This window comes from Cryptomeria japonica, chromosome 2 (genome assembly GCF_030272615.1).
Source record: "Cryptomeria japonica chromosome 2, Sugi_1.0, whole genome shotgun sequence".
Classification (NCBI taxonomy): Eukaryota; Viridiplantae; Streptophyta; class Pinopsida; order Cupressales; family Cupressaceae; genus Cryptomeria; species Cryptomeria japonica.
The window spans coordinates 648,693,115-648,706,417 of NC_081406.1; the positions used below are offsets into that span (position 1 = coordinate 648,693,115).

A 13,303-nucleotide genomic window follows, 5' to 3' on the forward strand; every position below is an offset into this window, starting at 1 on the left:
CATGCACACTAGTCACTAAAAGGAAGAGTAGAAAAAGGATTTTGTAAATAACAAAATATCACTTTATTTTTTTTTAAATTTTGTTATTATTATTATTAAATATTTATTGTTTAATGCAACATGCAACATGTTACTGTGTATTTGAAAAAAAGTATGGTTCATGGAAGTACATAAACAATATATGTGAGGAGATGGCATATGCTTTTCTTTTTCTTTTGAGGAACTAAAGTTAACTTCAAGCATTTAGACTAATGTACAAAGAACTTGAAGTGTTGTATTTCCGGTTTACAAATAAATCTGGTTTCTTCTTTTCTTGCATTGCTTGCTAAGGTTTTCTTTACTTATTTTTAATGTTTGATATATAAATGTAAAGTATTGATCTTGTCGTTTTAAAGAGATGCAAACTTCAAAACTTCCCAGCTTTTCAAGTGAAGTTAGAACTACTGAATTCATATAAATAAATTAGAATCCAATCCAATATCAAGTACCTTACCATTACAATAATTCTAATAATGATCCGCTAAAAAATATATATTGACATTTAATTGTCATTCCATCTTCCATCAATTTCTTATCTTATTGTCTTCTTTTCTATTACAATTCTGGCTACTTATATTTGATTTTAAACTTCTTTATTATGCATTTCAAGTGAGTGTACACTTCACAAAAACAGAAAGATTTAGCATATGAAGTGTTTTTGGCATTGCATATCTCCACTAAAATTCTGTGGTTGATTTGTGGCATTTGTGTGGAATTCAACACACTGGCACACTAAGCATCCACTCTATGATTAACTAAAGTTTATTTGTTAGCCTTCAAGTTTCCCAAAATAATTTTGTTGCCTCTACATATTGTAAAGAAATCCCCATTCATACAAAAAAAGCAAATGTTATACAATATATTTGTGAATTAATTGATTCAAACAATTTTCTTCTTTATTTGGCGAATTTTTCATTTAATTGAAATGCACTTATAGCTTGATCTTAGTCCACTTGATTTATCTCCAAAAGCTTGTACATCATGGCTAATGCACTTACATAAATATTTGCATAGAACAATGCTAAGGGAAAATCTAAATCACTTCTTTGCCTAGCTAATTCATATACATCAAATAATGGCCAAACATTTCCAGATATTTTAAATGCCTTCACCCATGACAATTTTTTCATGTGCTCTTTGCCTTATAGTTCATGTTTTAAATGCCTCCACCCATGACAATTTTTTTATCTACTTTTTGCCTTACAGTTCATGTTCACAATAAAAATATTTTCAGGCCTGACTCAGCTTCTTGTTACATGACACTGAGTAGAAGCATTTAAAATTCATTAATCATGTACAAAAATATTATTTTTCGTTGCTTTTTTCCTTCTAGCATTGCATTCTAACAAAGATTTAAAAGTAATTATTCTAAAAGCTATTGCTACCAAACCTTAAGACTAATTCAAATCTTTATCCAATAGGCAGGAACTTAACACTTTGCGTCTCTTGTTATAAATGTAATAAGAAAAAAAGGATTGGGAATTACAAAATCAACAAAACTAAAAATTAATTTTGACCCTAACTCAACAAACTAAAACAACTTTAGAGAAGGGAATTATCATGTACACTCTAGCAATTTTATTGATCATGGTAGGTGGCTTTTATTTAGACATAACTTAAGACTTTGGAAATTGCAATCCCTCTCTTTATTTCATGATGATTCATAACCACTAAGAAAGCTAACAAATCTATACAATGATGCAAAATGATTACATTGTAAGAGAATTTATTATCTCAATTCTCTCAAGGACATGGTGTTGAATTTGCGGTGTCCATTGAATCACTTCTATATGGTTGGTTTTCAAGACTGGATTTCATTGTGATATGGCTATGTTAATTTTGTTTTGTGGCCTATATAAATTGTGAGTAGCAATGCTTATTATACTATTAGCATCTAGAAGTATAAGTGAAGCTTGTAAACATGGAGATCATCTATCTATCAATCATTTCACTATTTGTCAATTTGGTCCACTAAAAAATGTAACTTATCGATATTTCATTGCACCAAAAGATGTACAATTGCTAGTTTACATAGATTTTTGAAAATATAAGTATGCTAATAAGAATATACTAACTACAACGTCATAACACTTACTAATTCATGAATTCATAGTTAAGAATTTCTAGATTCAATTGTGTGAGAGTTTTGCATCAACATTTCAAATCACACTCTATGATCTAGTGAAAGAGTGTGATCATCATAACACTTATTAACCAAATCATGAGTTAATTTTTTTTTTTTTTTAATATGAACCATGTAGGGGAAAGGACCCAATAGTTGTGCACCCTAACTTCGCGCTTCTCAAAATCTTACGTGGAAATTTCAAATCACTCCGAATTTTTTACAACAACTTACTTGGCAAGTCCCTTGCTTATAACTAAGGTTTCAGGGCCACATCATCAAATATGCCACATCAACATAGTTTTTGCCAAGGTGTCCAAAACAACCCCCAAAAAAAGTGAGACCAATAGGTGGGCAAAAGGGCCCCAATACTCGTGCCGCTGATGTGGCATCACATGATTGGTTACTTTTCACAACAAATGGTATATTTCATTCAATTATTGGTACTTATCATACAACTATTCGTGCAATGTTGTACAAAAGTTGAACATTAAATCAACTTCTATCACAAAACTTGAAACGCGCTCAACTATAGATCCTTTCCCTAGTTAGACCTCAAATTAATTAATAATTAACATTTTCAGAGGCTTTATTTATTTCATGTGAGGTGTTCAGCTGAAGGTAACACCAACGAGTATTTGTATCGGAATATTCACTGGAGAAGGCGGAGAAGTGAAGAGAAGAGAAGAGAAAAGAAGACAGAAAAATGGGAGTAGAGAAGGAAGTGTTGAGGGGTGGCAATGGGTCGAAGCCCCGCCCTGGCCAGTCAGTCACCGTTCACTGCACCGGCTTCGGTACTTTTTCCCAATCATTTTATGCCTTTTCACACATTTGATAAAAACCCAAAACTCTCATTGTAATGTAGAAAACTATGTAGGAAGAAATCAGATTACCTATTTGGAATTTGTTTATTAATGTTTTGGCCTTTTTCTTCTAAGAACTGTGTTCTTAACTCTCGCGGTTTGATTCGCTGTTTTCAAATTGTCAGGCTTTTATTTTGATTTCTTGTTCGACCATGAGTTCAGGTTTTATTCGAGAAGATAGGGTTTATTAAGCATTACTGTATAGCCTGAGTGGGCCTGATGGTGAGGATTTCATGCACTTAGTAGATGAGGCATAAGAAGCAGGTTAGGGTATGTACAGTGTATTGAATATTATACAAGGTAAATTTAAAAATAATTTTCTCTATGGAAAAATGGTATCTTGCGTAGTAATGATTTAAAAATCATTTTTAGTATTTTTAGTGATTGGAAATGACATGATAATTCTAAAGAAGAGATGCAATTTGTTATAGAAAAAGCAGCGCCTTGTTTCTGGGATATGACATAGAGAGGTTGCTCAGGATTTCTATCCGATTCTCGAGGGAAAGAAACATAAGTGATCCGTCTTTTGCTTTTTAGGTCATTTTTTTAAAACATTTTTTTCAACTGTTATGCATCGTGGAAATAGAAGTCTCTAATAGAAGTCTCTATATTAGGGTTTATTAGGAGTTCCATGTACTCGAGGCATGGTGCTTTTTCACTGCTATTCTGGTCTACTTAAGCATTTTGATGTGTTGTGTAACTAGATTATTGTGAGCTTTTCTCAGGTTTCTACTCCATATTAGCATGTATATATATGTTTTGAGGTGCACTTCCATCAAAACATCTTGTCGTTTTGGAACTATAGACTATATGCTTTGGCTCCATATCCGACAACTTCATTTTCCCTTCCTTGTAGCCATGTTGTTTGTGTGAAATGAGATGCAAATTAGAATTCACATGTACTAAACTCTCCACTATCTATGCGTGCAAATTGTTGTGCTTTACTGAGTGGATGAAAGAGTTTGTGTTTCAGTTCCTCTCACTCACCAATCATCTAATCAACAATCACTTAATCATCACTCACCAATGCCTCAAATATATCCAAGCAAAGGAATTAATTCAATCAATTGATCATTCATACAAATATCAGTCATTGAACAACAATCCATCAATCAAGTGAAATCAAATGATCAAGAAGATAAGTAAATAAAGTAAATAAATTCAAAAGATTAATAAAATACACCTATTATTCCAGCTTTAAATTAGAATAATAATTTACTGCATGTAGATTTATATGTTATGAAAGATCTATATTGTGATTTATGAATAAATAATTTAGGATGATTATATTATGTGAATTTTGTAACTGTAAACTAATCATAGTCTCCTTAAAATAGTCTATTTGGAATCCAAATGGAGTAAATTGCAAATAGAAAGGTGTTTTCAGCCTTTCGAGTCATGAGTGGTGAGAGAGTTGCCCTACTCTGCAGAAAGCATGCCAACCCGAGTTGTAGGCTCGTGGGCTGGGAGGTGAATGAGTGTTCCTAGGCTTGTTGAGGAAGGCAATCTTCATGCGTCTTATCAAGCACGCCACCCCAAGATGCAACACTTGTGGGCTGGGAGGTGAATCAGTGCTCTTGAGCTTGATCAAGGAGGGTGTGATATCTCCAAGATGGCTTGAGGGATGGAGTCGGTTTATGATCCTACCATACACTGTGGGCCAGGGGGTGAATGAGTGCCCTTGGGCTTGAGGTTTCCCTTCAAGTACACTAACCCGCAATGGATGGACTAATCCCTACCCATGCTCTCGCAGTTCAAGGGAATCTCTCCTTGAGATTGTGGTTTGCACACATTCCCCACAAATTCCTAATATGACTATGAAAGGAAAATTGTTTAATAGTGAATTGATTGTATATGTATATGTATATGTATATGTTTATGTGTATATATGTATATATGTATATATGTATGTATATGTATATGTATATGTATGTGTGTGTGTATGTGTATATGTCTTTGTGTATGTTGTATGTGTATATGTCTACGTGTATGTGTATGTGCATGTGTATGTGTATGTGTATGTGTATGTGTATGTGTATGTGTATATGTATATGTATATGTGTATATGTATATTATGTATATGTGTAGAAGTGTATGTATGTATGTATCTCTCTCTCTCTCTCTCTCTCTCTCTCACCACGGATGAGAAGGATTACACTGTTTGCACCGCTTGGTCCACCCACAGTTACGGGAGGCTGCCGAGGAGGCTCCGAATAGCGTCTCTATGCGCCCTAATAAAGGCCTTATTGGGGATGCAATTTGTATATGTATATGTATGTATATTTATGTCTGTATGTATATTCCTAGGGAGACCTACAATTTTGCCAAAAAAATCACAATTCCAACTCAAATCTCGAGGACATAATTCAATTTCAAACTTTATTCTATACAATATTGTTAGTCAACATTACACACACACACATACATACATTATATATGTATACATACATATATGTGTGTATATGTATACATACATATACAATATTGTTAGTCAACATTACACACACACACATACATACATTATATATGTATACATACATATATGTGTGTATATGTATACATACATAAAAAATAAACTAATATTTTATATAGATGAAATGAATTGCCGCACGATAACAAAAAATAAACTAATATTTTATATGTGCCTAAAAAAGATAAAATGAATTGTTGCACGATAATAAAAAATAAACTACTATTTTATATGTGCCTAAAAAAGATAAAATGAATTGTTGCACGATAATAAAAAATAAACTAATATTTTATATGTGCCTAAAAAAGATTAAAAAAAAAACAAGTAACATGGGTTTAAAAAATGTGCCGAAAGTGCCATATCAAGGGCCCGAAGAGGAGGAAGCAAGCTGGGTCGAATTAAATTATATCACCGAAAGTATGCTTTATTTAAATCAAGAAGAAACATGTCAAATACTTTACGTTCGACACCCATGTCGAGTAGACCTCGTTCTTGTTAGAACTATTCATCCCTAAATCATAGGGAGGACTTATTTAATATAATAGCTTGAGAAATATAAGCTTTCCAATAGAGATATTGTTACTATTTAAGAATAGTCAATATGTATGTATACATTTACACACATATATGTATGTATACATATATAATGTATGTATGTGTGTGTGTGTAATGTTGACTAACAATATTGTATAGAATAAAGTTTGATATGTATGTATACATATACACACATATATGTATGTATACATATATAATGTATGTATGTGTGTGTGTGTAATGTTGACTAACAATATTGTATAGAATAAAGTTTGAAATTGAATTATGTCCTCGAGATTTGAGTTGGAATTGTGTCATACATGCATACATACATACATACATATATACATATATACACATATACATATATATACATATACATATACATATACATATATACACATACACATACACATACATATACATATACATACATACATGCATACACACATATATATGTGTGTGTGTGTGTAATGTTGACTAACAATATTGTATAGAATAAAGTTTGAAATTGAATTATGTCCTCGAGACTTGAGTTGGAATTGTGTTTTTTTTTGGGAAAATTGCAGGTCTCCCTAGGAATACACATACACATACACATACGTACATGCATAAATATACATATACATATATATGTATATACACACACACATACACATACACACACACACACATATATGCATATATGTATATGTATATGCATATGCATATGTACACACACACACATACATACATATACATATACATAGACATGCATATATATACACGTGTGTATATGTGTGTGTACATACTACATATACATACATACATACATGTGTATATATATGTATGTATATATACACATGTATATATATACATATATACATCTACACACGTATGTGTGTGTGTATATATATATACATACATGTATAGATATATATACATATATACATATATATCTACATATATACATATCTATTATATATATGTATATAAATTTAGTGTTATGACTAACAATATTGTATAGAATATAGTTTGAAATTGAATTATGTCCTTGAGACTTGAGTTGGAATTGTGTTTTTTTTGTTGTTGGCAAAATCGTAGTTAGAGCCCTAGGAGGCACATTACACGTTCTTTTTCATAATCACTGGATAAGAAATCCCAATCATAATGCTGCACTTTCACCTCTGAAAACTGTAATGACTTCATGTTGGGCTATTTAAAACAAGATTATTTGAGTTAAAATCATGTGACTCACAAGTAAAGGTACAGCAAATTAATGAAGAAATAACACCAAATATCCCTCTATGGTCAATACTGTTTTCCCCCGAGGGGCGTGTGTGTTCAACAATGCACAACAGTACAGAAATGTAGGAAATATGGCAGTATACAGCAATGCAAGTAAACAAAAGAACTCAAATATATGTATTCATTAATGCCAAGTGCCAGTACATTCATAACATAACTTTCTTCGACAATATCTACACCTTGGAATAGGAAACCAAGTACATATATATAGGTCTCGGTGTAGGTTGTCCGGTGCCAATTGCTTACAACCGTCACGTAACCACTGACCCTTAACACACGTAACGTTCTAATTACAATATGACATAATTACCCGACAACAAATGCCATCATATATCACCTTTGGTAGTTGTCATTTTCATTTTTTGAATTGCTGAAGTTATTCTAGTAGTTGACAAAGTCATAGTTGTTGCAGTAGTGAAAGGTTTTCTGTTTAAGTACCACCCACATATTCACATTCCTCTAGATAAGTTATGCAATTAAAAATTTTAATTTAAAAAGAAAAGGCAGTGTGTTAGCCAAATCATCCTTGATATTACCCTCCAAATTGTTTCTTTTGTTGGCATTGTATTGTCATTGATGTCAACCGGTAAGTATGTCAACCGGCATGCAAGATGTTACCAGCATTGGAGATTGTTGGCATGTTGATGTCAACCGGTATGGGATGTCAACTGGTAAGTCTGTCAACCAGTAAGCAAGCAAACCTGGTAAGTGAGTGCGGTCTGGTATAACATGACCTAACCGACAGAACATAAAAGTGCATGATATGAAGGTTAATCGGTTAGTGTATACTGGTGGTATGTTCGGTCAGTGACTGAGTTTGAACCGACACAATCAAGTGAGCTGGATGTTGACAAAGATGTCACATGGACTCCAGGTGGCGAACATGCAGTGGCAAGTGAATGGTGCGTCGGCAAGGTAGTTGTCGACTAGGTCGGTATTAAATGTCGACTGTGAAAAACACGGATCGATTGTAGAGGATTGTGGCTCAAAGCAGATCAAAGGGTAGAGATTTTATTCTTTGACATTATGATCGAAGCAGGATATTTGATCGTCTTATTGATTTGGAGAAAGAAACAGTCAGATCATTTATTGTGATCGACAAAATCAAGATTGATGAATAGAGTCCAGTTTGCTAAATATAGTAAACGTTTATAGGAAGAATAAAAAGAGGACTGGGCTTTTTGCTGAATTGTTGCAGGTTGTCGATTCAAGAAGATGAGATCCGATTTGATACGGATCGAGGGCGGTGAAGAAAACCCTAAGCGCATGAAGTTTGAGTTTTTGTTTTGGTGGGAAAGCATGTATATAAATATGCAGATCAAAGACTTAAGCTGATGTGTAGAGAAAAGATAGCATGTTGGATGAAGAGTGATTCTGCCAAGTTGATTAGTCTAAGTCTTGATAGCAAAATCTTGAGGTGACTGAGTGTTAGTTGAAGAACAGGTAAGGGAGGTTTAACTGGCAAGGTTTAAGGTAACCGGTAAACTGTTACAGAGTATAACAGTTTGTTAAACTGGCAGTGTCTGAACCGGTAAGATAGCGGTAGAGAGTGAAGGAGAGAAGAGTTAGTTTCAGAGAAGATCCGGCAAAGCAGAAACTGAGTTGTAGAGGATTTAGGCAGAAAGAACAGAGGATCGGTAGAAGAGAAGCAGTGTGACATAAAAGAGTTTGACCGACAGAGAGAATTGTTTGCAGGTGTTACAAAACTCATTTGTAACCAAGTGTTTATCATTGTATTGATTTTATATCTCATTGTATTTTACTGAGTGGGTGCTCGGTGCAGGGGTTGGTGTTCCTTGAGTTGGTGCTCAGAATAGAATAGGGGTTGGTGCTCAGAATAGAATAGGGGTTGGTGCTCCTTTGGGTAGGTGCCCATAAATTGCTAGGGGTTGGTGCTCCTTGGGTTGGTGCCCTAAACATTGTAAAACTGGTATTTCATTGTGAGGCTGGATTGGAGCAGTAGATCTCCAACAGCATTTCTCATCGAGGTTTTTCCCATTTTCCTCGTATATCCAGTGTTATGTGATGTGCTCTTGTGTGTGGTTGCTTGTTAGTGCTTTCATTGTCCTACCGGTTGCACACACTGTTTGAAATTGTTTATAATCACTGATGCAGCCCCCCCTCTCAGTGATATCTTGTGTTCTACAACTTTGTTTGCAATCAATTGAGCAACTGACTGTACTATTTTGCTTCAATAACTGAATGTCATCAGAAGGTCTCATCTCTTAAACATTCTTTTGAATTTTCTCAAGCTTTTGCTTGATGGCCAAAGTGCTTTGATTTTTGCTGTGATGCTGAAGCCATCTTCTTATGCAGGTCCTCACTGATTGAATCTTGTTCACCCATTTCTGACTTGGAGAAAAGGATGGGAGGGTGTATATTGCCAAACCATTTGATGTCTTTCACAAAATTCTCCTCGTTGGGCCAAATTGAGGAGTATTTAAAGGGGATGGAGCCCTAATTTATCTTCTTCTTGAGAAGCGGCTGATTGGCTTATGCTAAGAAGTGAGGTTTGGAAGAATTTCCAGAAGGGCAAGCTGGAAAGTCTCCAATAGACATCCAAAAATTAAGAATCTATCCAACCTGGCTGCTATATAGGCTGATCTGATCCTCTTATTGGATCAAGTATATGTCCCTTTACTAGGTTTTATATCTTTTTAGTCGAGTGCTCATTATATCTTCCATAGTTTCATGATCTCTATCTATGGATGGTAAGAAGTCCTTTTCATTTTCGTTTAGAATTGGATTAAGGTCCCCTCCAACGATCTAATTTGCTGGCATGAACTGAGAGGCATTTTTACAGATGGATCTTTAGCATTCTTGCTTATCAATTGGCTGGTTAGGAGAGTAAATATTTGTTATAGTAATGGTTTACATTTCTGTCAGAATAGTTCTTATCTAGTTGGCATTTAGAAAAATGTTTTTCAAGCAAGAAATTAGGTGGCCAGGCAGTAATGATACCCCAAGAAGCACTGTTTGAGGATATATTCATGCTTTCACATCAGGCCAAACTTTATTACGAATGAATCTAGCATTTCCACTGTCAGATTTGGTTTCTTGAGTTAGCAAATTTCTTATTGTACAAGAGGTCCTTAAAGATTAGTTCTTTTTTATTATCAGATATACCCTAGATCTCATATGTTCCATGATAGAACTAAACATTGCTTACCTGGTTTGAATTTGGCTTTGAGGGCTGATTCTAGAGTAGTTTGTGTGCTGCGGCAATATTTTCAGCTGGCTTTTTCCTGCCTTTATGAGTCCAATTTTTTTTTGGTTGGATCAAGGGAAGGCAGGAGGCATCCCTGAATGAATGAGAGATCATCAAAGAGCAAATATGCCCTTTTAAAGGGGAAGGTGGCAACAGCAGATCCGTTCAGCTCAATGAGCTCAATTGCGACCCTAGAATCCAAGAACCACAGTTTAAAATATTGCCGCTCCAACCTTGTTGGAGATGGACTTTATCTCAAATGTTTGTTGGGGAAGTCTTAAATACCTGTTTGTGACATGTCATCATGTCAACCTACATTGTTAATTGACTTGGTCATGTCCAGAATGTTTGAGGATAACAAAAGCAGCTTGTAATATCCACTTCATGCTTAAAGCTGGATAATATAACTTGTTCCCTGTTTCTGATTAGCTTTAAAATAAGGGTTCTTAGTTATCCAAAGTCTAAACAGATCCAAATTGGACTTTTGACGTCTCCCTGTCTTGTCTGCGAGTTGTCTGTGTATACAATTAGCATAACATTGCTCTAAAGTGGTTAAGAACTTGGCTATTGAAATGTTCAAATTCATGGTTTTCTAACGGTAGCCTCAGCATGGAAGAGAGTCTGGTTTGAAGGATTGTATTAGTAAGAGTTATGAGAGTCATTTCTGTGATTGATTTCCTTCCTTCAGGCAGGGCATATTCTAATGGCTACAGTGATATGAAAGTATTATCTTAGCATGTGCTTCTTTAATCCCTTTTCAATGTATTTCTGACCCTTATGAAACTGAAATTGAAGAAGCCTAATTTGGATGCCATTTTCTTCCATCTGTTTGCACTCTGATGGTAAAATTTGTCAAGTGACGTAAACAGATGTTTCTACTTTATCTCTTTTGACATGCTCTGTGTACTATTCAGTATTTGCTTCTTATATCTCCCACTATAATTGAGTAATACTGGTTCTTTTTGGCTGGGAATAGTACTTGCTATTTGGACAGTGTCTCTCTCATTCGTAAAATAGTGTTTACTATTACGTAGCGAAGCTTCGTCATTGTTGTTTGCAATTCTTGGTCTTCCCATTTTCTTTTGTAGTCTGTTCATTTGCATTTTTTAATTATATTCCTTATTTATCTTCATGTTCTTTGCTCGTTTTCCGTACCCTGGGTTTAGGTGGATTGGAAAGGTATGATTACTTTCCAAGTTTGGTCATGAAATCTCAGGTTACTAAATCTTGCTCTATTTTGTCTAATTTCTACTGCCCTTTTTATAATGCAGGTAAGAATGGTGACCTGTCACAAAAGTTCTGGAGGTAAGCCATGGGTGTATTTAAAAAAAATTAATTTTGTTCAATTGAATTACGTATTTCAAACGGTTCTCTTTGGAACATGAAGTTTTGTATTTTTATCATTGATTATTACAATTTGTTTCTTGAACAGCACAAAAGATCCAGGACAACAACCATTCACATTTAAAATAGGACAGGGAAATGTTATTAAAGGTAAATCTTTGTTCCTGTTCTTAATTTATTCCAGAGAACAGCTGCAAAAGGAAGGATGTCTGCAGATAAGTATATATTTCTTCACAAACATCACTATTGAATAAATTCCCAAGTATCCTAAACATTTTCAAACTTTATAGTCTATCTTTGGGTCCCATGAGGAATAAGAAGTATGGGTTACATAATTTGCACTGCGATTATTTATTTGTGCTGCATTTGTACCTATCCTGAAATGCTATAGTGCTTTCTAGTTCACAATTAGCATTGATACAACAAAGTCAGATCATGCTCATCATTTTTGATTCTTCACCAATTGCAGAAGTTTTTTTACAAGGTGTCATCTTGTAATTTTGGTGAGCATGTTAAAAATTTATGAGTTTACTATGAATGCTGTGCTCATTGGTTATGCTCACCAGTTTGGTAAACTGATGGATAATTAATTGCTTTTGAATGACGTTGCTCTTTCCCTGAACCATGAATCAAATTGATAGCTTGTTTTATATTTCATCTCCAGCTGTAGAATCATAATATGTATACATTTGAACCAAAATAAGTAATTTGAGAAACCAACAAGTGAAATCACTGATTTTTTATAGTTAGTTGGAGAAGTAAAATGGTTTGTGGATTTTTTATTTGAAGCAGCTGCTATGTACTCTACTTCAGCTGAGCTTGATGTAATTACTTCCTCCTTCTTGTTGAACTAGGATATCGTAGTTGACCCTAACCGGGATTAAAAATCTAAAGTTCTCTTCCTAGCACTAACGTCACCTACTGGAACTGACCCAATGTATTCATTGCAAAACAAATTTTAGGTCTAGTATTTATCAAATATGTGAGCGAACCTATAAATTGCCTGTACACAAAATGTTTCACCAAATCTGATTTTTGAATCTACAGTAAACTTCAAATCTGGAATTATTGGAACAGCATGGAACACACAATTGATCTTCTGACATTTCTTTTAGAATCTCTATTGTGTACTTTCATTCAGTTTGGAAGACTTCTCTTATACCCTGCCGCACCTGAAGAACCAAAAAATAGTGCGTAAGGCCAATATCCCTTCAGAATCTCAGATCAAACTTGGATGCCAACTTCCCCTTGCATCTCAGGCCATCTACATACAAGAATAAAACAGCAAAATCAGATTTATTAAAGATAATAAAGATTAAGATTTGCCACAGTTTTGGTGAAGCCCAACTTCACTAAGTACTAATCACTTTGTGAGTATTAAGATTGTGGTTCTTGCTTTAGGCCCTACAAAACCTCCTTCGTCATGCATACATGGG

General features: G+C 34.4%; 1 protein-coding gene across 1 annotated transcript in view; it reads left to right on the top strand.

The window, feature by feature from the left end:
- Window positions 1-2,767: 2,767 nt before the first annotated feature.
- Window positions 2,768-13,303, top strand: part of LOC131054650 (peptidyl-prolyl cis-trans isomerase FKBP12) — a 70,231-nt gene continuing 59,695 nt past the window's right edge. The window contains exons 1-3 of the mRNA XM_057989199.2: window positions 2,768-2,955; window positions 11,795-11,828; window positions 11,956-12,017. Coding sequence (XP_057845182.1) covers window positions 2,868-2,955; window positions 11,795-11,828; window positions 11,956-12,017 — 184 coding nt within the window. The 5' untranslated portion in view covers window positions 2,768-2,867. The remainder of the gene's footprint in view (window positions 2,956-11,794; window positions 11,829-11,955; window positions 12,018-13,303) is intronic.